The sequence below is a fragment of the Ursus maritimus genome, unplaced genomic scaffold (assembly GCF_017311325.1).
Source record: "Ursus maritimus isolate PB19 unplaced genomic scaffold, ASM1731132v1 scaffold_3, whole genome shotgun sequence".
Taxonomy (NCBI): Eukaryota; Metazoa; Chordata; class Mammalia; order Carnivora; family Ursidae; genus Ursus; species Ursus maritimus.
The window spans coordinates 93,578,666-93,603,711 of NW_024425563.1; the positions used below are offsets into that span (position 1 = coordinate 93,578,666).

Sequence of the window (25,046 nt, forward strand, 5' to 3'; positions counted from 1 at the left end):
CAATCCCATCACCATGTCCCTAGTCTGAGCCACAGTAATTGCATGTCTGTGTGATTGTCACAGTCTCCTAGCCAGCCTTCCTATATCCAGTTCACAACGCTACAGTCTATGCTCGATGATGCAACCAAATAATCATAAAACACGTGTTAAATCATGTCACTCTTCAGTTTAAATCCTTCCATGGTTTCCCGTCAGTTTTTTTTTAAGATTTTATTTATTTATTTATTTATTTATTTATTTATTTATTTATTTAACAGAGAGAGAGAGCATGAGTGGGGGAAGGAGCAAAGGGAGAGGGACAAGCAGACCCTGTGCTGAGCGTGGAGCCAGATGTGGGGTTTGATCTCGGGGGCTTCATCTCATGACCCTGAGAATATGCCCTGAGCTGAAACCAAGAGTCAGATGCTCAACCGACTGTGCCCCAACCTAGAAATAAATTTAACCAATGAAGTGAAAGATCTATATGCTGAAAATTATGAGACATTGATGAAAGAAATTGAAGATAACACAAATAAATGAAAAGACATACCATACTCATAGGCTGGAAGAATTAGTATTATTTAAATGCTGATACTACTCAAAGCAATCTACAGATGCAATGCAATCCCTACCAAAATACCAATAGTATTTTTCACAGAACTCGAACAAATAATCTTAACATTTGTGTGGAACTGCCAAAGACCTAGAATAGCAAAGCAATCTTGACAAAGAACAAAGTCGGAGGTATCATGCTTCCAGATAAAACTACACCACAAAGCTACAGTAATCAATACAGCATGTTACTTGCACAAAAATAGACACATAGATCAATAGAACAGAATAGGGAGTCCAGAAATAAACCCATGCTTATATGGCCAATTTATAACAAAGGAGGCAAGAACATACAATGTGGAAAAGATAGTATCTTTAAAAAGTGATTTGGGAGGGGCACCTGGGTGGCTCCTCTGGTTAAGTAATTGCCTCTGGCTCAGGTCATGAGCCCAGGGTCCTGGAATCAAGCCCCACATTAAGCTCTCTGCTCAGTGGGGAGCCTGCTTCTCCCTCTCCCTCTGCCTGTCACTCTGCCTGCTTGTTCTCTCTCTCTCTCTCTCTCTGTCAAATAAATAAATTAAATCTTTAAAAAAATAAAATAAAAGTGGTTTGGGAAAACTGGGCAGCTACATGCAAAAGAATGAAACTGGACCGCATTCTTATACCATATTCAAAAATCAACTCAAAGAGGATTAAAAACTTAAATGTAAACCTGAAACCATAAAAATCCTAAAAGAAAACACAGGCAGTAAGCTCTTTATAACTCTCAATATTTTTTGGATATGCCTCCTCAGGCAAGGGCAAAAAAATCCAAAAGAAACAAATGGGTCTACTTCAAACTAAAAAATTTTTACATAGTGAAGGAAATCATCAATAAAACAAAATTTAACCTATCAAATGGGAGAAGATACTTGCAAATTATATACCTGATAAGGGGTTGACATCCAAAATATATAAAGAACTCATACAACTCAATAACAAAAAACAAACAACCCAATTAAAAAAAAATACGGGCAGATGACCTGAATAGACATTTTTCCAAACAAAACACAGATGGTCAACAGACATATGAAAAGGTGCTCAACATCACTAACCAGCAGTGAAATGCAAGTCAAAACAATAATGAGATACCCACCCCACACATGTTAGAATGGCTATTACCAAAAAGACAAGAAATAACAAGTGTTGGTGAGGGTGTGCACTGTGGGTGGGAATGTAAATTCATGCAGCCACTGTGGAAAACAGTATGCGAGTTCCTCAAAAAATTAAAAACAGAACTACCATATGCTCTGGAAATTCCACTTCTGCATACTTATCTGAAGAAAACAAAAACGCTAATTCAAAAAGATATATGTAGCCCTAAGTTTGTAGTGGCATTATTTATAATACCCAAGATATGAAAGCAACCTAAGTGTCCACTGATAGATGATAGATGCATGGATAAAGAAGGTTCAGTGTATGTATATGGAATATTAGTCAGCCCTAAAAAAGAATGAAATCTAGCCATTTTCAATAACATGGATGGATCTAGAGGTTATTATGTTAAGTGAAATAGGTCAGAGAAAGACAAATACCATATAATTTCACTTATATATGGAATCTCAAAAAAACCCCCACATAAATAGCCTTATAGATACAGAGAACAAACAGGTGGTTACAGAGGGGAGGCACGTAGGGGAAGGGCAAAATAGGTGTAGTGGATTAAGAGGCACTAAGTTCTAGTTATAAAATAAATAAGTCATGAGGATGTAATGCACAACATAGGGAATATAGTGAATTGTACTGTAATAACTTTGGATAGTGATAGATGGCAACCAGACCTATGGCGCTGATCATTTCATGATGTATAAAAATATCTTACTATCTTGTACACCTGAAACTAATACAATACTGTGTATCAATTATAATTCAATTTTAAAAAGACCAGATGAGGGGGTGGAGGGAGAAGGTATGTGAGAAATCTCTGTACCTTTCACGTAGTTTTGCTGTAAACCTAAAAATTCTCTAAAATAAAAGTCTATTTTTTAAAAAACAATCTAATATTTAAAAAAAAAAACCAGACCAGACGAGAGCACCGTGTTAAATAGGGAGAAGACTACAGACGTATAATACTGCCTATTGCATAGGGCTAGAGTGAGGGGTTAATAGTTACCCAACTTCTGCTTCCACAGTTCCTCCCAGTGCGCGAAGGAACCAGGTGCCCTGGTCAGCTTCCTCGTGGTGTACAGCCGCTGGGATCAGAGTCTCACCGCCCCCTCCCCGCACACCCAACGTAAAGCTCCAGCTGGCAACTCTTGCGCCTTTCACTGACGGAGGGATCAAGTTTTGGAGCACTCAGACGCTCAACAGGTGTGCAACTGGTCGAGGTCGGGAGCCCTCCCATCTGAAGGGTAGTGCTGCTTCCCCCCAGGCCGGGGCGTCCCCCCAGGCTGCACTCTCTCTCTCTCGACTGCAGAGGGAGCGCGTGAGGTACCCTGCACTCCCGACGCCAAGCGAGCCCGCGAGGGGGCGAGACTAGGGGCGGGGCGGGGTTCTGCCAGGGGGCGGGGCGGGACGTGGGGCGGGACGTGGGGCGGGACGTGGGGCGGGACGTGGGGCGGGACGTGGGGCGGGACGTGGGGCGGGACGTGGGGCGGGACGTGGGGCGGGACTCCGGGAGTCAGCGAGCCGCAGTTTAAGCGCGCCGAGGGGGAGAGCGGGTTCCTGGAGGCTCGCGGACCCGTGCGGGGCAGCTGCAGGTGGGACCGTTACCCGCCGGCAGCTGGGAGCGAGCGGGGCGGCCGGAAAGGAAGCGTGCCCGTCCACCATGATTCCCCTGGAGAAGCCTGGCAGCCGCGGCTCCCCTTCGGCCGCCGCCTCAGGGTCGGGCCGGGCCGGCAGGAGTCTGGGCGCGCCGCGCCGTCCGCCGCCCGCACCCCAGGCCCTCGGGCTGCTGACGGAGATCCGCACCGCCGTGCGCACCGAGCCCTTCCAGGACGGCTACAGCCTGAGCCCAGGCCGAGAGCTGGGCAGGTGAGTGGGGCGGGGACCGGAGGCGGCTAAGTGGAGGAGGCGGGCGGGAGCGGTGGGGGTGGTGGTGCCGGGGCCGATAGCGCGCTGTGACTTGGCACAAACTTGGGTGCGGGCGGCGATCGGGGCGGTCGAGTCGCACCAGCCAGCCGTCCGCGCGCCAAGGCTTGTCCCCAGAGCCGGGGAGGCGCTCCCCGGCGTGTGGCTTTCACTTGGAAGCGGGTGTGAGAAAGTCTCCAGCCGCGGGTTCCCGAGACCAGCAGCCCTACCTCTACGCAGGCCCTTTCAGCATCTGAGGTGTTCCACACGGCAGGGTAAAGGGGGCGTGTGAGCCACGGGGCTTGTATTTCCCCGAACTAGTGAGTCGGAAGGAAACCCCGGAGCTGTAGAGTCAGCTGTGGTTTTGCCCTTCAACTCGTGTGTGTTCTCTGTCTCCTTATGTGGCTGTAAGAAAGGCTAACATCAGGCGTGACAGCTTCCTTTGCACCAGTGCTCTGTGAGCTTCTCCGCCTTGGGCCGACGTCATTTCGGTTTCTCGGTTTTGTGCGATTTTAGTTCTAAAATACTGTGGTCTCTGTGGCTTAAGTTCGGACTGGTTTTATTCATAGGCACTTGGCCCTTGCCTCGCGCTTTCTACTCCGCTCTAAGCTGGCCCTTGTCTTCTCCTCCCCACGCCACTCTTCATTTGGTATCTTTGTAAAATTGTAAAAAGCAAAGGCTGTTTGGATACTTTACACTTTGTATGTTGAAGAGGGGTGATATAGAGTGATAGGGTTTGGGGACTGACTCCCTTTTTCCTTACAGTTTGGAGAAGTTGTCAAAAGCACCCGTTTTGGAGTAAGACCTGAGCTCCTATCGCCGGCCTGCTTGCTATGTGTGCCTTCGAGTGGGTGACTTAGACGCCCCAGCCTCATGTTTCTCACGCATAAAATCAGAATGATGACAGTACCTACCTACCTCATGGGGGTGTTGTGCAGATGACAGGCATCTCTGTAAAGCACATGCTACAGGTCCTGGCACATAGCATTCAGTAAACGTTAGCTGTTGTTGCAGACATTTGTTATCGTTGCAAAATCGCACCATGTTGTAATGGGGAAAGGGCCTGACAACCATAACCGCCTTCATCTGGGGTCTTGGAAAAGGAGGGCCTTGTAACAATTGGTTACAAACAATATTAAAAATGCTCTATTTTACATATATTAAGCTGGCTTTTAGAAATAGGGGTTGGTTTTTTGTTGTGGTTGTTGATTTTTTGGAGGGGAATCTACCTTAAACATGTCATATTTATTCCAAATGTTAACAGAAGGAAAAATACCTTTCAGAACAAGATAGACTTCACTATGGTGGGCACTAATTAACTGCATCTGTACACACTTTATATCTGACAAAGGAGGCCTAGAGAGCTACTAACTCAGCTAGGTATTCTAGTTCATCGAAATTCCAGACATTCTGAAGTAGCCCTGATCCCCTGAAAAGGGAAAACTTAGACTTTCTCTTATTTGGTTGTCTGGCTTCATTCCACAAAAGGAAAACTGGTATTACAAAGCCGAAATATCTTCAGGTGGCAAGCACTGTCCTGTATCGTTTATATTTTATAATAAATGATTTAATCTGAAAAAATTGATTTGCACCCTACCAGGTGTTGTTACTAATTCCTCCAGGAATGTTCTTTTCAATTCTTGCTTTAATCTGTATTATAAAATTCATTTGCCTGTAAGTATTTTTCTCTTTTACATATATACTACATATATTTATATGCTTACATAAATTTTACAAAAATAATAACTCCTGAAGGAGCAGAACAATGCAGTTAGATAGCTACTTGATATAAGAGCCTAAAACTGATAAAAAAAATTAATGTATTTGTTTCTTTTTGGTTCTTTTTTTTTTTTTTTGTCACGAGAAGTTTAATGCAGTAGTGAAGAACATGGGCTTTGGAGTCAGACAGTCTGTGGTTGAATCTTAGCTCGTTACTTACTAGTTCTGTGTACTTAAGTAACTTACCTAACCATTTATTGCCCCACAGTTGTGGAGAGAATTAAATAGAGCACATCTATAGCATTATTAAGGCTGTGCCTCTTCTTGGGGGGGAGCACTCAATACATGTAATTCATTGTGTAACAATAAATGTTCTTTTACATGTAACCAGAAAGCAAAAATAAGAAAACCTGCACAACCTTATGCTTCTGTCTGTGGCAAAAGTGATGAAATCTCATTGCAAAACACACAGGAACTGTTTAGAACTGTCAGGAAGCAAAAGTTCTATTTTGTGTTATTAGCAGTCTTTGTTTAAGGTTTATAAATTTTGCCGTATATAATGGTTCTGGCATAATTGTTTATTCATAATCTTTTCTGTAATAAGAAAGTTGTCTTTTTTTCCAACTATGAACTGTGGTTGCATTTCTGATATAACTAATCGATCTCATTCTGATACAGAAATTACAAAATTACCTGTTACATTTTAATGTAGTAGGAAAAACAGAAGATCTATTTGTTATATTCTAAGGCCTTTCATTTAGTCAAAAATGTTGAAGAGGTGTGAAGAGCTAACTGTTCAAACAAAAAAAACTGTGTTCTTTAAAAAGTTACCATTATTTTAGCTTACAGAAAATTAAAGCTTTCAGTGAAATGGTTGAAGAGAATTTTTGAAGCGGTCAATTTTGGTTCTCTAGTAACGACAGGATGTGATGTTGATTATTTTTTAGAAATGTCGTGTCATAGTCTTTCATGTCTCCAGCAGAGTCTATAACAACCTAAATGTGGTAAATATATGACATAAAATTTTCTTTGGTTGCATGAAGCTTGACTTATTATTCGTAAAGGTTGTTACCTTTCTTTAAGTCAGGATATGTGCCAGTGTAAACCACATTAATGATTAAAGGTACAGGAGACATGACCTTGGGTTCTGAGAATTTTTTCATAATGTTGATTTCCCTTGAATTTGAAAGTACAGGAACAAAAACACGTTTCTAGAAATTTAAAGTAATACAGTTTCACATTGAATGATTTTCCTTACATGTGTTTTCATTATCTAGTCCTCCACTTTAACATTTTTTTGCTGCATTTATAAATTTTATCTTAAGAAAAAAAAGGATTTTTAAAGCCAGAAGAATATCTTTTGTTTACTAAATTATTACATGCTGATAGTTGAATTTCCCTATGAGACAAAAAATATGAATTCTGTGCTGAATGAGTATTTCATAAATACCTTACAGTTATACAGGTGCTTTCACATGTATTATCTTATTTAATTCTCCTTACATGTGTGTTTGGGAAGTCCCATTTTCTTTTTTTCTTTTTTTTTTTTTTTTTTTTTTTTTTTTTTAATATTTTATTTATGTACTGAGAGAAAGAGCATAAGCAGGGGGAGCTGCAGAGGGAGAGGGAGAAGCAGGCTCCCTGCCAATCAGGGGGCCGGACATGAGGCACAATCCCAGGAATCTGGGATCCTGACCTGAGCCTAAGGCAGATGCTTAACTGACTGAGCCCCCCAGGTGCCCCCAGAAAGCCCCATTTTCAATGAGAAAACCAAGGCAGAGGTTGATTGAGTCTTACGAAAGACTGCTGAGCTGGAACTCTTTGAAATCCCTTCTATTATATAAGTCAGATGTTTCTCAAAGAATAATCTGCAGTCTGGCTTGTAGGTGAAGCAATTTCTCATAGTTTTTACGAGAGGACATGAGTTCTATGTTGGGACAAACCCTACGAAGCCTCTGTGTCATAGTTCCCTCTTCAGTTGCGCCTCATGGTACACAGGGATGTTGTGTCGCTTTCCCTCCAGAGCAGTTGAGAGTAACAGAAACAAGGAAGGAAGGATTTTTATCAGAACACAAGAGAGTGTTCAAGCTGAAGGAGGGCAGGTGTATTTCAGAACCGTGTGTTCTTTACCTAGATTCAAGGCTGTAGATAATGGCTTTAGGTTTTTGTACTTTACAACTACTTGAGCGTGTGTCATGAATCGTAATTCATAATTTCTTTAGAAATTAAGACCCTTCTGGGGCATGTGGCTGTCTTAGTCAGTTGAGCTGTTGACTCTTGATTTCTGTTCAGGTCATGATCTCAGGGTCCTGGGGTCCAGCCCTGCATAGGGCGCCATGCTCAGTGGGGAGTCGCTTGAGGATTCTCTCTCCCTCTGTCTACCTCCCTACCCCCCCCACCCTCTCTCTCTTTTTTTTCTCAAATAAATAAACCTAAAAAAAAAATAGAAATTAAGACCCTTGGTAAGTAATATTGTCCATGTAGAAATTGCCTTGTTTTAGGATGGGTATTATTTAAGACTTCTTGGCCACTAGTGATTAGTTTGAAGAGTATTTACCAACAGTTGTGTGTAATCTGATATTTTTGGATGGATTAGAAAAAAATTGGCTATGTTTGTGGTTCAGCAACAGGGTTAGTTAGGAAGTTCTAAGGCAGATTACTTCATTGAGTCAACTGTTTTGATTTTGAAAAGTTGGGACTTAATGTTAAAATTAAAATCTTAATTTAAAATATACATAAACTTGGTGTGTCTGGATGGCTCATTCAGTTAAGTGTCTGCCTTGGGCCCAAGTCACAATCCCAGGGTCCTGGGATGGAGCCCTACATCAGGCTCTCCACTCAACGGGGAGTCTGCGTCACCCTCTGCCCCTCCCCCCATTTGTGCGCGCACACACACATACGCACACACTCTCGAAATAAATCTTTAAAAAAATAAAATACAGGGGTGCCTGGGTGGCACAGCAGTTAAGCGTCTGCCTTCAGCTCAGGGCGTGATCCCGGCGTGATGGGATCGAGCCCCACAACAGGCTTCTCCGCTGGGAGCCTGCTTCTTCCTCTCCCACTCCCCCTGCTTGTGTTCCCTCTCTCGCTGGCTGTCTCTATCTCTGTCGAATAAATAAATAAAATCTTTAAAAAAAAATAAAATACAATCGCTTCTCCACCTTTTGGCTAAGATCAAGTATAAAAAATAAAATACATAAACTTAAGGATTTAATGAATTTCAGCCTCTTTATAAAGCTTTATGTAACAAAAATTTATAAAATCGGATTATGGAAGCAAGTGCATTAGAAAGCTAAGTAGCTATAGTTACTGATTCACCTGTTCTGGTAAAGAAGAAAGAACTACATTTATTGAGGGAAATTTTGCATCAAGTAGAGAATTCAAGTTAGACCACCTTCAAAACCCCTCTGTTCTCGGATTCTTTTTTTGCAAATTACTATCATTATCGTAGATCTAAAGTTCGTGCCCCAAACGATAAAAATAGCTACTGACTACTGATTATTTGCTGAATGCTCTACACTGCAGAGATGTAATTTTGTTTAGCCTTTACTATCTTCTTGCAGAGTTAAGTGCCATCAACCTAATCTTACAGATGAGGAATTCAGGCTCAGAAAGGTTGGGTAAATTGCCTAAGATTATCCAGTTACTAGCCAGAATTTAAAATAGTCTGTCTTTTAAAGCCCTGCCTGTTCTTGCCACTCATGCTGATAACTGATCTGATGGACTCACTGATTTTCATACTTAGGGTCAGCAGATATTTTGGGTTTTGCTGTTTTCCTTTCAGAGGTAAGGAAGACAGGTAGAGTCTGTTCTAGGTCTTTCTTGAATGGAGCTTCTTACATTTAATAGTACTCTAGTGCTATTAAAATAGGTAAATGTGGGGCGCCTGGGTGGCACAGCAGTTAAGCGTCTGCCTTCGGCTCAGGGCGTGATCCCAGCGTTGTGGGATCGAGCCCCACATCAGGCTCCTCCGCTATGAGCTTGCTTCTTCCTCTCCCACTCCCCCTGCTTGTGTTCCCTCTCTCGCTGGCTGTCTCTCTCTCTGTCAAATAAATAAATAAAATCTTTAAAAAAAAATAGGTAAATGTTATATATTAAGCACATAAGGCACTTTGCTAGGATCTGGCATTTATTGTCAGATGTAACAAATCAGTTACTACTCCCTTTATCAACAAGGTGACATGTCACATGGGAAAATTTTATGGGGAAAATAACATTTGAGCTGAGCCTTAAGGAATGGGTGGAATTTCAGTAGTAGTGATGAAAGATACTCCTCCAGCCTTGGCAATAAAACAAATAAGCACAGTGGCAGAAAAATTCAGTGAAAGAGGGAATAGCAAGTAGTCCGATGTGGTTAAAATATTAAACTTCATGAGATTAAGTTGCCATAGAACTTTTATTTAATAAAATAACAGGAACAGTTGTATACACTCAGGGTGCTTATCTGATATCCTGTTTGAGCACCTGCCGTGTGCAGGGCACTATGGAGATACAAAGATGAAGGATAAGTGAGGTCTAGCTGGGAGCTCATAGCCTAGCTAGGGAGACAGGCACAGTACAACAAATTGTACTATGTCAGACCAATTTAAATAACATGATACATGTATAAGCCCATCCAAACCTGTTACCATTCTTAAATCAGTCTGTCAGTTGATGGTAAATGTGGATTTATCCAGTACTCGGGTAGAAATCTACAAGTCATCCTCTGCTTCCACTTTTCCCTTTTCCCCTCATCTCTGCCTGCAATTCCATCTGCCTAGGAATGCTAATGAAACTTGGCTCTCTTTTATTTTGTTTTTAATTTTTTTTCTTTTAAGATTTACTTATTTGTCAGAGAGAGTGCGCAGGAGAGAGCAAAAGCAGGGGGAGAGGCAGGCAGAGGGAGCAGGCTCCCCACTGAGCCTGATGCGGGACTCAATCCCAGGACTCCGACTCAATCCCAGCACTGTGGGATCATGACCTGACCTGAAGGCAGACGCTTAAAGTTCTGAACCACCCAGGCGGCCCGAACCTTGACCCTCTTTTAAATGCATTGTCTTTTCCTAGCCTCTACGCTGCTGTTTTAGCTGAGACCCACTACCTTGAATTATTTTATTGTTTTCCCTAGTTTCTAGTTGACATTTTGCAATATACTCTTCATAACACTATCAGAATTATCTTTTAAAAGCAATGATTTAAAAAATTCTAACAAGTAGCCATTTTTACCCTGAGAAAGCCCAAACTCCTTAGCATACTTCTTAAAGATGCTCACCACACCTTCCTAAGCTTTACCAGTTAGGCCTTGGCAACGCGAAGATGACTAAAACCTAGTCTTTGTTGTTGGGAGGCTTAGACTGGTGGGTCTAAGTCCTTCCTCTTATTACTTGTTGATGGATCTTTACTTTCCCACCACTCTGCAATGTATTATCATTGAGTAGTTCTGAAATATATTGATTTTTTATATCCCCCCCCAAAACTGTTTAAGACAAACCTGAGTTGTCAGTTTAGTGTGTAATAGTAATAGTAAACCATAGATTTTTGTCAGATGGATGAAGAACTCAGAAAATTATAGTAACTGTAGTCTAGGAAGAATTTTGGCTAAATCAATAAAGAAAGTAGAAGTGAAACAAACATTTTATGCTCTTCAAACCTCAGCAGCCTCAAATCTGTATATTAACTGTGGCCACTAGTGTCAGAAGAAACCTTTATTTTATGCTTTTGCCTAAGTAACCTAAAATTCAGGGTTTCGGTACAATCATGATTTTTACCATGAAGCTGTGGCAAAACAAGCATGTTGGAATCCTTGTGGGATGTGGAATTTAGACACCGTGATGGTGTAATTCTTCATGTGTTCACTAGGACTCACGCCGAATCTCACATTTCTGTGTACTGGGTCGCTCTACAGAAAGAACAGTTTCAGAAATATCTTTTTATCTCCTTTGGACTCTTCCTTGAGTCACGTCAAGGGTACCCCTCCCATCACACCAGTCATGTAGAGATGAAGACAACACAGGTTTCCTCAAAACCAGCATGATCTGCTGTGCTTGCTGTCAGTCTCAGGATCAGAATGACGGGAGAGTTTCTTCAGTGTGGGATGATGCAGGGGTGGGCAAACTGCTGCTGGCCGCCTATTCTTGTCAGGCTTATGGGCTGTATAGAATGATTTTTACATTTTTAAATGGTTGAAATAATCAGAAGAGTCATGTTTAATAACATGGAAATTATATGAAACTCACATTTCAGTGTCCATAAAGTTGTTTTTTGTTTTTTTTTTTAAAAACCATTCTTTTACCTTTTGTCTGTGCTTTCGTTTTACGATAGCAGACTTGCTTAATGGCAACAGAGACCAGCAAGACCAAAAATATTTGCTATCTGCCCCTCTACAGAAAAGTTTGCTGGCTCCCAACATAACGCGTGACACGGTGGAAAGAAAAGAATAAACCTGAAATTGTGAGGAGTGCTTCCACAAAAACAAAGGCTGTGTCAGGAGTAGTCACAGGTGTGGGTGGAGAGCCATGGGAGCTGTGCTGGTGACCCTAAGAAATGGTTGTATGGCCCCAGATGCTGGATTAAGTGTGGGTCTCTTTCCTGTACTTGCCCCTGGTTCCTGAATTTAGCAGTAGCTTTTCTGTAACAAAGGCTCCCAGAGTTTGTAGGTTTGCAATGTATATGAGTCCCTTTTCCCTTTTGAGTCATCTGTCTCCCCATCTGTGCAAAAATACGCATTCAGGCCAGATATTAAGTAGTATTTTACTTACTGCAGAGTACCATATTGCCTGGAATGTTAAGTGTGTGAACAGTAAATGTTTGTGTGTTTGATGGGGGAATATTTTGAAAGCAGTTCAACGGAGTCATTTCTGATTTACCAGGAACATGCTTGCTGTCAATTATATATGTTGGTTATTTTTTCATAAATGAAACTTTCTCTTTTTTTTCTCTTCTTTTGAAACTTCTGACATATTAATGATTTGATTCTTTTATATCTTTTTTAAAGATTTTATTTATTTGGGAGAGAGAGAGCAAGCACGAGTGGGGGGCAGAAGGAGAGGAAACAGCAGACTCCCCACTGAGCAGGGAGCCCAATGTGGGGCTTGATCCCAAGACCTTGAGATCATGACCTGAGCTGAAGGCAGATGCTTAACCGACTGAGCCCCCCAGTCGCCCCTGATTCTTTTAATATCTATGAGTTTTTTTCTCAAAAGAACCCAATGGTCCTTAGGAACCTTTTAAAACTTGATGGAGATGTTAGTGTAACGATTTTGTGGGGTAAAATAAAAGACGTTAATCTGTGATGAATAGGTTTATGATTTAATCCCTTAAGAATCTATAGAAGTCGTTCACATTTTGTAAACAAAACTTTGATCTGAACAAGGATGCAGTTAGGTAGATTGCTACTTATGTGAGCAACTGTGTTCACCGATATGCCTGAGGATATATCCTTTAACATTTTTATTAGTGGTGGTTACAAAAGTATAGAGCGCATGAAAAATATATTTGTGGTTAACAGTAGTTAGGAAGGAAGAATTAGTACTCAAAATTACATCAGTAGTCTAGAAAGCTGGGTCTGAACCTAGAAATTAGAATTTACATGAAAGCCTTGACTTTAATTTTTTTAAACATTTTAAAAATTGGGGCACCTGGGTGACTCAGTTGGTTAAGCGTGCAACTCTTGGTTTCCACTCAGGTCGTGGTCTCAGGATGGTGGGATTGAACACCAAGTAGCGCTCCACGCTCTGTGTGGAGCCTGCTTAGGATTCTCTCTCTCTCTCTCCCTCTGCCCTTTCCCTGCACACTCACTCTCTCTCTCTCTCTCTCTCTCTCAAGTAAGTCTTTAAACAAAAAACCATGTTTTAAAAATATACTATGAGGACACTGGCTTGAAAAAATTCAAAAGGAAAAAGATCTAGGTGGTTTATTTACCAGCTCGATATGAAATATGAAAAACCGGTCAGGTGTTGTTTTTTTTTTTAAAGCAAATATTAGGTTGTATTGTACCAACATCAACAGAATAATCATGATGTAACCCTTCGACTTGAGCATACTTGGGGGAGTTGCGGCAGATTTGGTTGGCACATTTTATCCGCAGTCCTGATGAGCCATAATAATGAGAAAGTCTTAAAAACCTTCATGGGGGTGAGGAATGATTCAAAATTGGAAAAAGGAGGGGCGCCTGGGTGGCTCAGTCGGTTAAGCCTCTGCCTTTGGCTCAGGCCATGATCCCAGGGTCCTGGGATTGAGCTCCCTGCTCAGAGGGGTGTCTGCTTCTCCCTCCGCCCGCTTGTACTCTTTCTCTCCCCCTCTTGCTCTCAAATAAATAAAATCTTAAAAAAAAAAAGATTGGAAAAGGGAGTGGCATTTAACAGATCTTTAGAATCTGTCACTACCCGATAGATCGGTATTTGGAAGAGAAAGCTCTTTCTGTACTGCTGCTCATAAAGGCCAGACTTAACAGCCCTTCACTTCAGGCTTGGAATGAAAATCTTATTAAAATAATATGCACCCAGGAGTGGAAGAGACTACCTCACAGTTTGAAAGAAGACACTGACATTGGCATTTGGCATTAGGTAGAGGGGAAAAAAAAACTGATTTCTAAGCTGCCTTCCAACTTAAAGATTGGCTATTTTTGGGTGATGACTATCACAAATTAATGATTTGTTTGATTAATAGTATTTTATTTAGCACTTATTATGTGGCAAGTCCCATGTTAAGCAATTGATCTGTATTATACACTTGAGTTCTCACACAACCCTGTGAAGTGGATTCTGGTGTGTCCTCTTTTACAGTAAGGAAGATGAGATTTAAAAAGGTTAAATGAATTGCCCAAGGAGGCGCAGAACTATTTGTGGGATTCAAACCCACATCTGATTCCAGAGCTCATAGCCTTAATTTTCTTAGTTTGTTATACCGATTCCCCTGTGACTTGCTTATTAGTTTAGTAACAAGTGATAATGTAATGTATCAAAATAATGCTTGTTGTATCTGTCTTTATAGGAAAACTAGACATTTCCAGCTAATGCTGTAGTTGAAATACATAAATGAGATCCCTAACTTTTATAGTTTTTTTTTTTTTTTTTTAAGATTTTATTTATTGGACAGAGAGAGAGACACAGCTAGAGAGGGAACACAAGCAGGGGGAGTAGGAGAAGGAGAAGCAGGCTTCCTGCTGAGCAGGGAGCCCGATGCGGGGCTCGATCCCAGGACCCTGGCATCATGACCTGAGCCGAAGGCAGACACTTAACGACTGAGCCACCCAGGCGCCCCCCTAACCTTTATAGTCTTAAAAGGTGATACAGTATTAGAGTCAATTCAATTCTTTTAGGAATTCTGATAACCAGTTTCTGTTAATAAGTCAAATGCCTTTTTTCAAGATTTGAATCATTCTTATGTATAAATGTGTAAAAAAAAAATTCTTTATGTATAACTGCAAAAAATACTGACTTTAATATTTGGTTATTCTCTGTTTAGAAGGAATTTTGCAGGTTTGCCAGTTAAATTTTATTTGATTACAGATGTACCTATTAAATTCCTAAGTGGTAGTGCTGCATTTGTGATTGAATGTGGTCTAAATTTGAATATCCACTGATGAATATTTGGAAATTTTATTAAAATTTACCATTTCTAGAAAGTTGTCAAGTTTAACAGTGAGTGTTTTTGTTTAATTCTAGGGGGAAATTTGCAGTGGTGAGGAAATGTATAAAGAAAGATTCTGGAAAAGAATTTGCAGCAAAGTTCATGAGAAAAAGAAGAAAAGGTCAAGATTGTCGGATGGAAATAATTCATGAGATTGCAGTTCTCGAACTAGCACAAGACAATCCTTGGGTCATTAATTTACATGAAGTCTATGAAACTCCATCAGAAATGATCTTGGTTCTGGAATAGTAAGTATTGTTTTCCTTAGATAGAGTTTGTGTGACAGTCCACACTTTGTAGGCTGCTAGTCATCTGTGATATGCGTTGCAGCCTGGCTCTGGAAATCTGACGATTTTCCAGAACTTTTTCATGTGTTTCTCTTGTTAATTTGGAAAATACCAAATTAATAAGGATTTGCATGTATATTAGATTTTTTATTTTCATTCTTTAATGAAATTCTTCTGATGGTAAAGTTCTCTTATGTTCTTATTAGAGGCATTCTACAGAAAGTAAATAATACCAAGGTAATATTAAAATAAGAGACATTTTACAATCCCTTCCCTGTTCATATAGTCTGAGTTAACAACCTCCTTTCTCTCAGAGACAATTGTTTTGATTCATACCATGTTTTCATTTGAGTAAGTAGGGACTGTATAGGAGACAGCTTTGGAAAATGAACATTTTTTTCTTCTTAAGAAATCCTGTTTTCCTCTCTGCTTCTCTGACCAAAGGAAATGATTGGTAGATTGGAATACATTGGAAGTCTTCACTACAACAAGAAACACAAAATGAAAAGACAAGCTCAGGGAGAATAGTTTTATCTGTTCACCCAAAATGCTTAAAATTTCTTTACTATGTAAGTAGATATTACAAATTACACAAAAACATGAATCTCCCAGTTTAGAAACAATGGACAAAGAATATGTTAAACAGGGACGCCTGGGTGGCACAGCGGTTAGGCGCCTGCCTTCGGCTCAGGGCGTGATCCCCGCGTTACGGGATCGAGCCCCACATCAGTCTCCTCCGCTATGAGCCTGCTTCTTCCTCTCCCGCTCCCCCTGCTTGTGTTCCCTCTCTCGCTGGCTGTCTCTATCTCTGTCAAATAAATAAATAAAATCTTTAAAAAAAAAAAAAAGAATATGTTAAACAAAATTTCAACCAAGTGAAGTTGAAGATCTAATCAGCTTTATTAAGTGATTCTAGCAAGCGGAGGGCAGCTCCCAGGGGTTGTACAAAATGGACAGTTTTTCTAGGAAGGAGGGTGTGGCAAGAAGTTATTAGCAAAAGAAAAGAAAGGATTGTTTCAGGCAAGATCACCTTCCCTTATGGGACGGGCAGGGGGTCTTATTAGGTGGATTAGCTCATCTTCTTTGGGGAGGACAGATAGGGCCCATGCGAGATTCCTCACTGATGCTGGTCAGATATTTTCTGACTGACTGGTTAAGACTTACACTTCTGGAGAAGGTTGAAACTGCAATTAGATTAGGTATTAAGCCCCAGTTTGGTGATTTGGTTTAAGTGACACCATTTTGGGCCTGTGCTTTTCTTTTTAACAGATATGAAGAGAAATTCCACATAGACATACATATATATAAATGCCCTGTATGTACACGAAAAATATATGATTTTCATAATGTAAATTTAAAAATAAGTTTTCAATTTCCCCTTAGAAGAGTAGCAAAGATCATAAAGAAAAAGTGGTATTCGTGGATTGAACCATCTGATTTATACTACAGGTGGGACTATTAATTGGTGCACCTTTTCTGGAGGACACACTGGAGTTATGTATCAAAAACTTTAAAAAAAAAAAAACAAAAAACCACTCTTTAATCCAGCAATTTCACTTACATATTTTTTCACAAGGAAATAATCAGGCAGTTGGGCAAAGATGTGTTTGAAAATATTCAGTGAAATGTTTTCTTTTTAATGAAACAAAAAAGAAATAACCTAATTGTTTAGAAGAAAGGGGTTAGTTGGTTAAAGAAGTGATAATGTCACAAAGTGAATTACTGTGCAGTTATTTAAAAAGCTAAGGTGGATATAAATCTTTCGACATAGTCTTTTTAAAATGTTGTTAAAAGAAAAAGTTTAAAAATGTGTGTAGTATTGTTTTTTAAAAATTTAAAAGTTTGTAGAAAGCAAATTCTGGATGGCTAAAATAGTGGCTCCGTCTTGATAATGTAATTCAAGAGCACTGTGCTCATAAATTTTAATTCCATAACTTCACTTATCGGAATCCCTTCTAAAGAAATTATAAAATGTGAACGATGAGAAGAACAAAAAGTGTTTCCCGCGGGGTATTTTTAATTATAATAGTAAAAATACTAAATGATGGCTGATTAACAAACATAATGTCTGTGAATCGTTTCCAAATAAAGTTGTTTTCTAACTTAAAAAAAAGTTGGTTTAAGAAAGCTCCTATGTAAATCCCCAGCCTACGTAGGTTTTTGGTTTCCAGTTTGTTTTGGAGAGGATTAAGGCAGAATTGGAAGTTGATCTAGAAAAGACTTTGTGAGGTATTATTGTCTGCCCAGATCTCGTTCCTCTCCTGTTCTCACCAAACCTGCTCTTCAGCCTTTAGTCCCGGGCTCTTCTCGGGTCTTCCAGTCTTTCAGCCAGTTCCTGACTTTTTGCTGTCCTGTGATTGATTCCCTTTTCTTCTTCGGTAGTTGTTTCAGCTCATCTCTGGCCAGCCCCTCCCATTCTTTCCTTCTTCCTCCTAGTCTTCCCCTGCACCTGCTTTTGCTGGTTTGAAACCCCAGCCTGTGCGCGTCCTGCGCACCCAGGGGCAGATCTATGGAGTCTCCCACCTGCTTGTTCCAAGTGTGAAGAGTCCGCAGATGGGCTTTTGCTGTCATTGGGTAATTCTTTACCTAATTTCTCATTCTTTTAATGGATTCCCCCCACCCCGCCACCTTCCGCCACCAGGATCTACTCGGAACCTGTAACACACTTAGTACATCACCTGCTTTCGTCTTTTCTCAGATACTGAGCCCTTGCTCCCCTTTCTGGAGAAATAAAGGCCGGTAGGCACACTCCCTCTGCATCCCTCACCCCTTCCCTTCTGTTCCAAGTTTCCACTGCTTAACTCTGAGCCTATGATCGTAACTTGTGCTCTTTAATTCTCTTCGTTCCTTGGCTAGGGCCGCTGGTTTGTTTTTAAATCAGTTCACTGGCCGCTCTCAGCCCTTCAGCCCCTCTTCCAGTTCTCTTCCCTTGTCTGCCAGTGTTGTGGCTCTCTCACCCTCAGATTCCTTTTCCTCAGCTTTGACTGTCTTTAAACCATAGTCCTGGCTCTCCTCTCCTTCTAGTCCGTGGTGTTCTTCAGCGATCCCCATCGGCACACGCTTCCTTCCGCCGCACCAGCTCTTCCCAAACCCGGTTCGCCAAAATCCATCTCCTCTTTTTAGTGTTGGCTTCTTACTCTCTGTAAACACTGTATCATACTTTCTTTCTTGAAATGATGTTCTTTCTTGGCTTTCATGGTCCTCTTTTTTTTTTTTTTTTTTAAGCCTCGCTCAGCCTTTTACCCTGCTTCTACTGTATGAATACAGGCGCTCCCCATAGTTCGTTAGTGTTGTTCTTGTCATACATTTATATTCTGTACATTTACTCCCAATGATAACAATCCATGTTTGTGGCTTCAGCTACTATTTACATGTGATTATTGCCAAATCTTTGTCTCCAACCTTGGACTTTCTTTTTTTTTTTTTATTTTAATGATTTTTTATTATATTATGTTAGTCACCATACAGTACATCCCCGGTTTCCGATGTAAGGCTCGATGATTCATTAGTTGTGTATAACACCCAGTGCACCATGCAATACGTGCCCTCCTTACTACCCATCACCGGCCTATCCCATTCCCCCATCCCCTCCCCTCTGAGGTCCTCAGTTTGTTTCTCATAGTCCATAGTCTCTCATGTTTCATTCCCCCTTCTGATTACCCCCCCTTTCTTTATCCCTTTCTTCCCCTACCGATCTTCCTAGTTCTTATGTTCCATAGATGAGAGAAATCATATGATAGTTGTCTTTCTCTGCTTGACTTATTTCACTTAGCATTATCTCCTCCAGTGCCGTCCATGTTGTAGCAAATGTTGAGAACTCGTTCTTTCTGATAGCTGAGTAATATTCCATTGTATATATGGACCACAACTTCTTAATCCAGTCATCTGTTGAAGGGCATCTCGGCTCCTTCCACGATTTAGCTATTGTGGACATTGCTGCTATGAACATTGGGGTGCATATGGCCCTTCTCTTCACTACGTCTGTATCTTTGGGGTGAATACCCAGTAGTGCAATGGCTGGATCATAGGGTAGCTCAATTTTTAACTTTTTAAGGGACCTCCACGCTGTTTTCCAGAGTGGCTGTACCAACTTGCATTCCCACCAACAATGTAGGAGGGATCCCCTTTCTCCACATCCTCTCCAACAATTGTTGTTTCTTGCCTTGTCTATTTTTGCCATTCTAACTGGCGTAAGGTGGTATCTCAGTGTGGTTTTGATTTGAATTTCCTTGATGGCTAATCCAACCTTGGACTTTCTAAGTTCCAACTGCCTACTGCCTATCTCTGTATCCAACCACACATCAGTTCAGGATCAATTGTGCACTCCTGCATTGCCCTGATAATGCCTGTTTTTCATTTGTTCCCCCTTTCCGTTGTTACCCCCATTTTTTTCATAGCTCAGCCTAGAAACCTTGATACTATCCTTGTTTCCCTTATCTCCTTTAAAAGCTCATATATAATAAATTACCAGGTCTTCCACTTAAGCCTCACCCCTGCGTCCCTTTTTTCTTAGTACTTGCCGTTTCTCCTCTGTATTGGGTCCTCATTGTCTCTCCCAGGGACTCTCGGTAGTTTCGTGGCTGATCACCCTGGCTTCAATTCTAGGACGTGCCGCAGGCTTCTGTTAGGTAACTAAGACACAGATGTGGTGATATTATTCCCTTGCTTAGAAATCTTTGGTGGCTTCTCTTGATTCGGTGATCATGGTTTTAGAACCACACATCAATATGATTTGGCTAAAAATGTTTGTGTTCTACTTTTTGTTTGAAGGCAAAGTCTTAGAAATACACTTTTAGATATTGAGATATCAAAGCTCTTGGTCACATCAGGATTGTTGTTACGGAGCTAGGCAGGTTTATGGCCACTGTGTCCCTAATGCATTTCCCATACAAGTACAGCCATATGACTAGGTGCTGATAGGTGCTGGTGGTTTAAACGTAAAAACAGCGCAGCCTCTCCCCTCCAGGGGCTGCAGGTGTAGTGAAGGAAATACAAATGATTGCGGCAAGGTGGTGTTTTACTAGAAATGCTTGCTAGTTGCTGTGGGAACACAAAGCATAATGGTTGTGTTAAGAATTTACTGTGTGCCAGGCACTATGCTGAGCCTTTCAGCCAGCTTTATATAAATTACATGCTTTATAACCACGATTTGTTTCATTTTTAAAATTTTTTCCAGCTTTATTGAGGTAGAGTTGACATAAAACATTCGGTAAGCTCGAGGTGTAGAATGTGCTGATTTGATGTGCTAATGTATTGTGTAATGATTACCACCATGGCATTAGCTAACACCTGCCTCAAGTCCTATCGTGAGTTACCTTTCGTGTGCGTGTATGTGTGGGAAGAATGTTGAAGATTTACTCTCTTAGCAACTTTCAAGTATATAATATAGTATTATTAACCATGCACTATGCTGTACATTAAATCTTCAGAACTTACTCATCTTGTAACTGGCAGTTGTACCCTTTGACCACTATCTCTCCTTTTCCCCCACCTCCCCACCCCCTGGTAACCACCATGCTAGTCTCTGTTTCTAGGAGCTTTGCCTCTGTAGATTCCACATATAAGCGGACTGTATTTGTATGGGTGAGTAATATTCCAGTATATGTACAACACATCTTCTTTGTTGTCCATTCTCCCATTCATCCGTTCGTGGACGCTTAGGGGTTTTCATATCTTGGCTATTGTGATCAATGCTGCAGTGAACATGGGAATGTAAATCTTTTTGAGATTCTGTTTTCATTTCTTTTGTATGTATATCCAGAAGTGGGATTTCTAGATCATATGGAAATTTTATTCTTAATTCTTTGATGAACTCCATATTGTTTTCTTTTTCTTTTCTTTTTTTTTTTCTTTTTTTTTTTTAGATTTTATTTATTTGAGGGGTGCCTGGGTGGCTCAGTCATTGAGCATCTGCCTTCAGCTCAGGTCATGATCCCAGGGTCCTGGGATCAAGCCCCGCATCGGGCTCCCTGCTCCGCTGGGAGCCTGCTTCTTCACTCCCCCTGCTTGTGTTCCCTCTCTCGCTGGCTGTCTCTGTCAAATAAATAAATAAAATCTTAAAAAAAAAAAGATTTTATTTATTTGACAGAGAGAGATAGAGAGCACAAGAAGCAGGGGGAGCAATAGAAGGAGAGGGAGAAGCAGGTTCCCCGCGGAGCAGGGAGCCCAATGCGGGGCTCGATCCCAGGACCCTGGGATCATGACCAGAGCCGAAGGCTGACTCTTAACCATCTGAGCCACCCAGGCGCTCCCATACTGTTTACCATAGTGGCTGCACCAGTTTACATTCACACTAGCAGTGCCCACGGAGTCCCTTTTGTCCACATCTTTGCCAACACTTGTCTCTTTTTGATGACAGCCATCCTAACAGGTATGAGATGATACCCAATAGTGATTTTGATTTGCCTTTTCCTGATGATTAGTGATGTTGAGAACGGTTTCATGCACTTGTTGGCCATTTGTATGTCTTCTTTGGAAAAATGGTTTGTTTAGTTTCTCAACCCATTTTTTAATCAGATTGGTTGTACAAGTTCTTTATATACTTTGGATATTAAGCCCTTATCAGATAGATGATTTGCAGATATTTTCTCCTATCCCATAGGTTGCTTTCCATTTTGTTGATGGTTTCCTTTGCTGAGCAGAAACTTTTTAATTTGATGTATCCCCACTTGTTTATTTTTGCTTTTGCTGTCAAACCAAGAAAATTGCCAAGACCTATGTCAAGGAGCGTATAGCTTATGATTTCTTCTAGGAGTTTTACAGTTCAGGTCTTACATTCAAATCTTTAATCTATTTTGAGTTGACTTTTGTGCATGATGTAAGATATGGGTCCTTTCCCCATTTTATGTTCTTGGCTCCTTTTTCATAAATTAATTGACCATCTGTGCATAGTTTTATTTCTGGGCTTTCTGTTTCTGTTCCATTGATCTGTCTGTTTTTATGCCAATACCATACTGTTTTTATTGCTATGGCTTCGATACACACACACACACACACACACACACACACACACACACACAGTTTTTTCCACAAGAAATTTTTTGTCATTGCAGTACAACTGGTATATAACATTATGTAAGCTTCAGATATACAACATAATTTGACATCTGCGTGTCCTACAAAGTGATCAGCACTAAAGGTCGAGTTACCATCCATCTCCGTATAATTGGCCCCCTTCACCCATTTTGCCCACCTCTCTCCCCTCTGGTTACCACCAGTATGTTCTCTATATCTATGAATTTTGTTTTGTTAGTTCATCTGTTTTGGTTTTTTTAGATTCCACAGATGAGTGAAATTATATGGTATTTGTCATTTCACTTAGCATAATACCTTCCAGGTCCATCTGTGTTGTCACAAATGGCAAGATTTCATTCTTTTTAATGGTTGAGTAGCACTTTGTAATTTATTTTGAAATCGGAAATATATTTTGAAATCCAGATTTGTTGTTTCTCAAGATTGCCTTTGTTATTCAGGGTCTTTTGTGGTTCCATGCAAATTTTAGGATTGTTTTTTCTGTGTCTCTGAAAAATGACATTGGAATTTTGATACGAATCGTGTTGGATCTGTAGATTACTTTGAATCGTATGGACTGTTCAACAGTATTAATTCTTCCAACCCATGAGCATGGTATAGCTTCCCATTTACTTGTGTCTTCTTTGATTTCTTTCATCAGTGTTTTATAGTTTTCATTGTATAGATCTTTCACTTTCTTGGTTAAATTTATTCCTAAGTATTTTATTCTTTCTGATGCCATTGAAAATGGGATTATTTTCTTAAATTCTCTTTCTGAAAGTTCATTGTTAGTGTATAAAAACACACTGATTTTGGTATATTGCTTTTGTATCCTGCAACTTCACTGAATTTGTTTATTTGTAAATTTTAGAACAAGATTTTATATGAGAAAAAATTTCAGAGGAGTAATCAACCTGAGGTCACACTGCAAATAGCAGAGCCGAGATTCAGCCTGGGAGGGTGTGATTCCAAAGCTTTTAGCCATGAGTTGTGCTGCTTTATGCTGCCTGGAGGGACGGAGTGCTTCTGGAGAAAGAGACATTTAGCGTTATACACTAACCCCTCATTGCCTTACCTAGGATATTTCAGATTGTTCTCACTTCATCTCCTGTTTCTCTGACTTCTGCCTCCTCTCCTGCTAGTCCTTTTCCAAGCTCACCGTGCATTTCAGACAACTCTCTTTTCTCAGCACTTAAAGATATCATTGCATTGTCATCTGCCTTGTGTTGTTTATGGTGAGAAGTCTGCATTGATTCTTGGTTCCCTTATAAATGTCGTGTCTTTTAAAGGACAGTAATTCAGTAATTTGAGCATAATGTGCCTTGGTTTTCTTTGTGTTTTTCCTGCTCCGGGTTTACTTTGAGCTACTTGGTTGCATCTTTGGGGTTACGGTTTTTATCAGATTTAGGAATTTTTCAGCCAATTATTTAAAAAAATATTTGTCTGCCCCCACCACTCTTCTCTTGTTCCTGCAATTACAATCTGTTAAACTGCTTGATATTGTCACTCAGGTCCCTGGGGTCCTATTGTCTTTCTTCCCCTCTCTAAAGATTAAATTGCTAGGTCTTAAAATTCTATTGCTACGTCTTAAAATTCACTGATTCTTGTGCAGTGCTATAAAGCCCATCCAGTGCAGTTTTCATTTTAGATACTTTATTATTTATCTCTAGAAGTTCCATTTGGTCCTTTTTTATACTCATCATCTCTGTCTTGTTATGTTCATATTTTACTTTAAATCCTTGAGTATATTTATCTGCCAGTTCCATTATCTCTGTTATTTCTGGGTCTGTTTTTATTGTTTTCCTGTAAGTTGTGGATTGTAATTTGTGGCATTTTCAGATGTCTAGTAATTTTTGGAATGATGCCATACATTAAGATTGGCACAGTGTTGAGTGGATTTTATGATCTTCCATTAAAGAATGATGATGTTCATTTTGGCAGGCAGTTAAATTACTTGTGAATCAGCTTTGTTGGGGTAGTTCAAAGGCTACTTAATCTTACTACTAATGTATGGCCCTTCTGGGGTGGTGGGGGGGCACGGTGAGGGGGGGCTGCTGACTGCCTTAGCGGTTCACATGATTTTTCTACTTCAACTGGACAAAATTCAAATATCTTATTCTGCTCTCTGTGAATGCTAGGAATTGTTCAGCTTCTAATTTTCCAGCAGTTCTTTGCTTGACCTTACAGAGTTTCACCTTATGCTTGCCCCTATTAATATTTTGTCTGAGACTTCAGGATACAGCTAAGCAGATGTCTGGCGATCTTCCTCTGTGTAGGTCTCTCCTCTGGAAATCCCACTTCATTACCTTTGTCAGAGTCCTGGTCTGTGTCTTCAGTTTAGCAAGGCTGCCATATTCTGCCTGGGCTTCTCCTCCACCCTGTAACACACGGTCCATAAGTTTCTTCCAAGTAGGAAGACAGAGACAGTAGGGCTCAACTTGTTTGCGTCCCTCTTCTTAGGGATCATGGTCCGAACTGCCTGTGTTCTCATGTCTGAAAATAGTTGGCTCGTATACTTTGCTCATTTTCTAGTTGTTTATGGCTGGAGGGTAAGTTCTGTGCCATTTGGCTGAAAGGGGGAGTAGGTACTTAACCCTTAGTGAGTCATATCATGTATTTCTGACACCACCATGCCCTTTTACATGTGTTCACTATGCCTGGCATGTGCTCTTAACCATTTCGTCTAGTGGATTCCTATTCCTTCTACAAGTCTTAGAATACATGTCATTTTTCTAAGCTTTTTTTCTCCTTTCCGGTGAATTGCTCAGTTCCTGACTTATCAAATCACTTGATATGTAGTTTAACACCCATATATATTTATGCATATGTATTCTTTAAAAT

The 25,046-nt window shown here is 40.5% G+C and overlaps 1 protein-coding gene across 1 annotated transcript in view; it reads left to right on the forward strand.

Annotated features, from left to right (window-relative positions):
* The first annotated feature begins 3,177 nt into the window (after nt 1-3,177).
* STK17A (serine/threonine kinase 17a) overlaps nt 3,178-25,046 on the forward strand; it is a 42,454-nt gene continuing 20,585 nt past the window's right edge. Inside the window, exons 1-2 of the mRNA XM_040644430.1 lie at nt 3,178-3,543; nt 14,943-15,155. Of these exons, the coding sequence (XP_040500364.1) occupies nt 3,338-3,543; nt 14,943-15,155 (419 nt within the window). The 5' untranslated portion in view covers nt 3,178-3,337. The remainder of the gene's footprint in view (nt 3,544-14,942; nt 15,156-25,046) is intronic.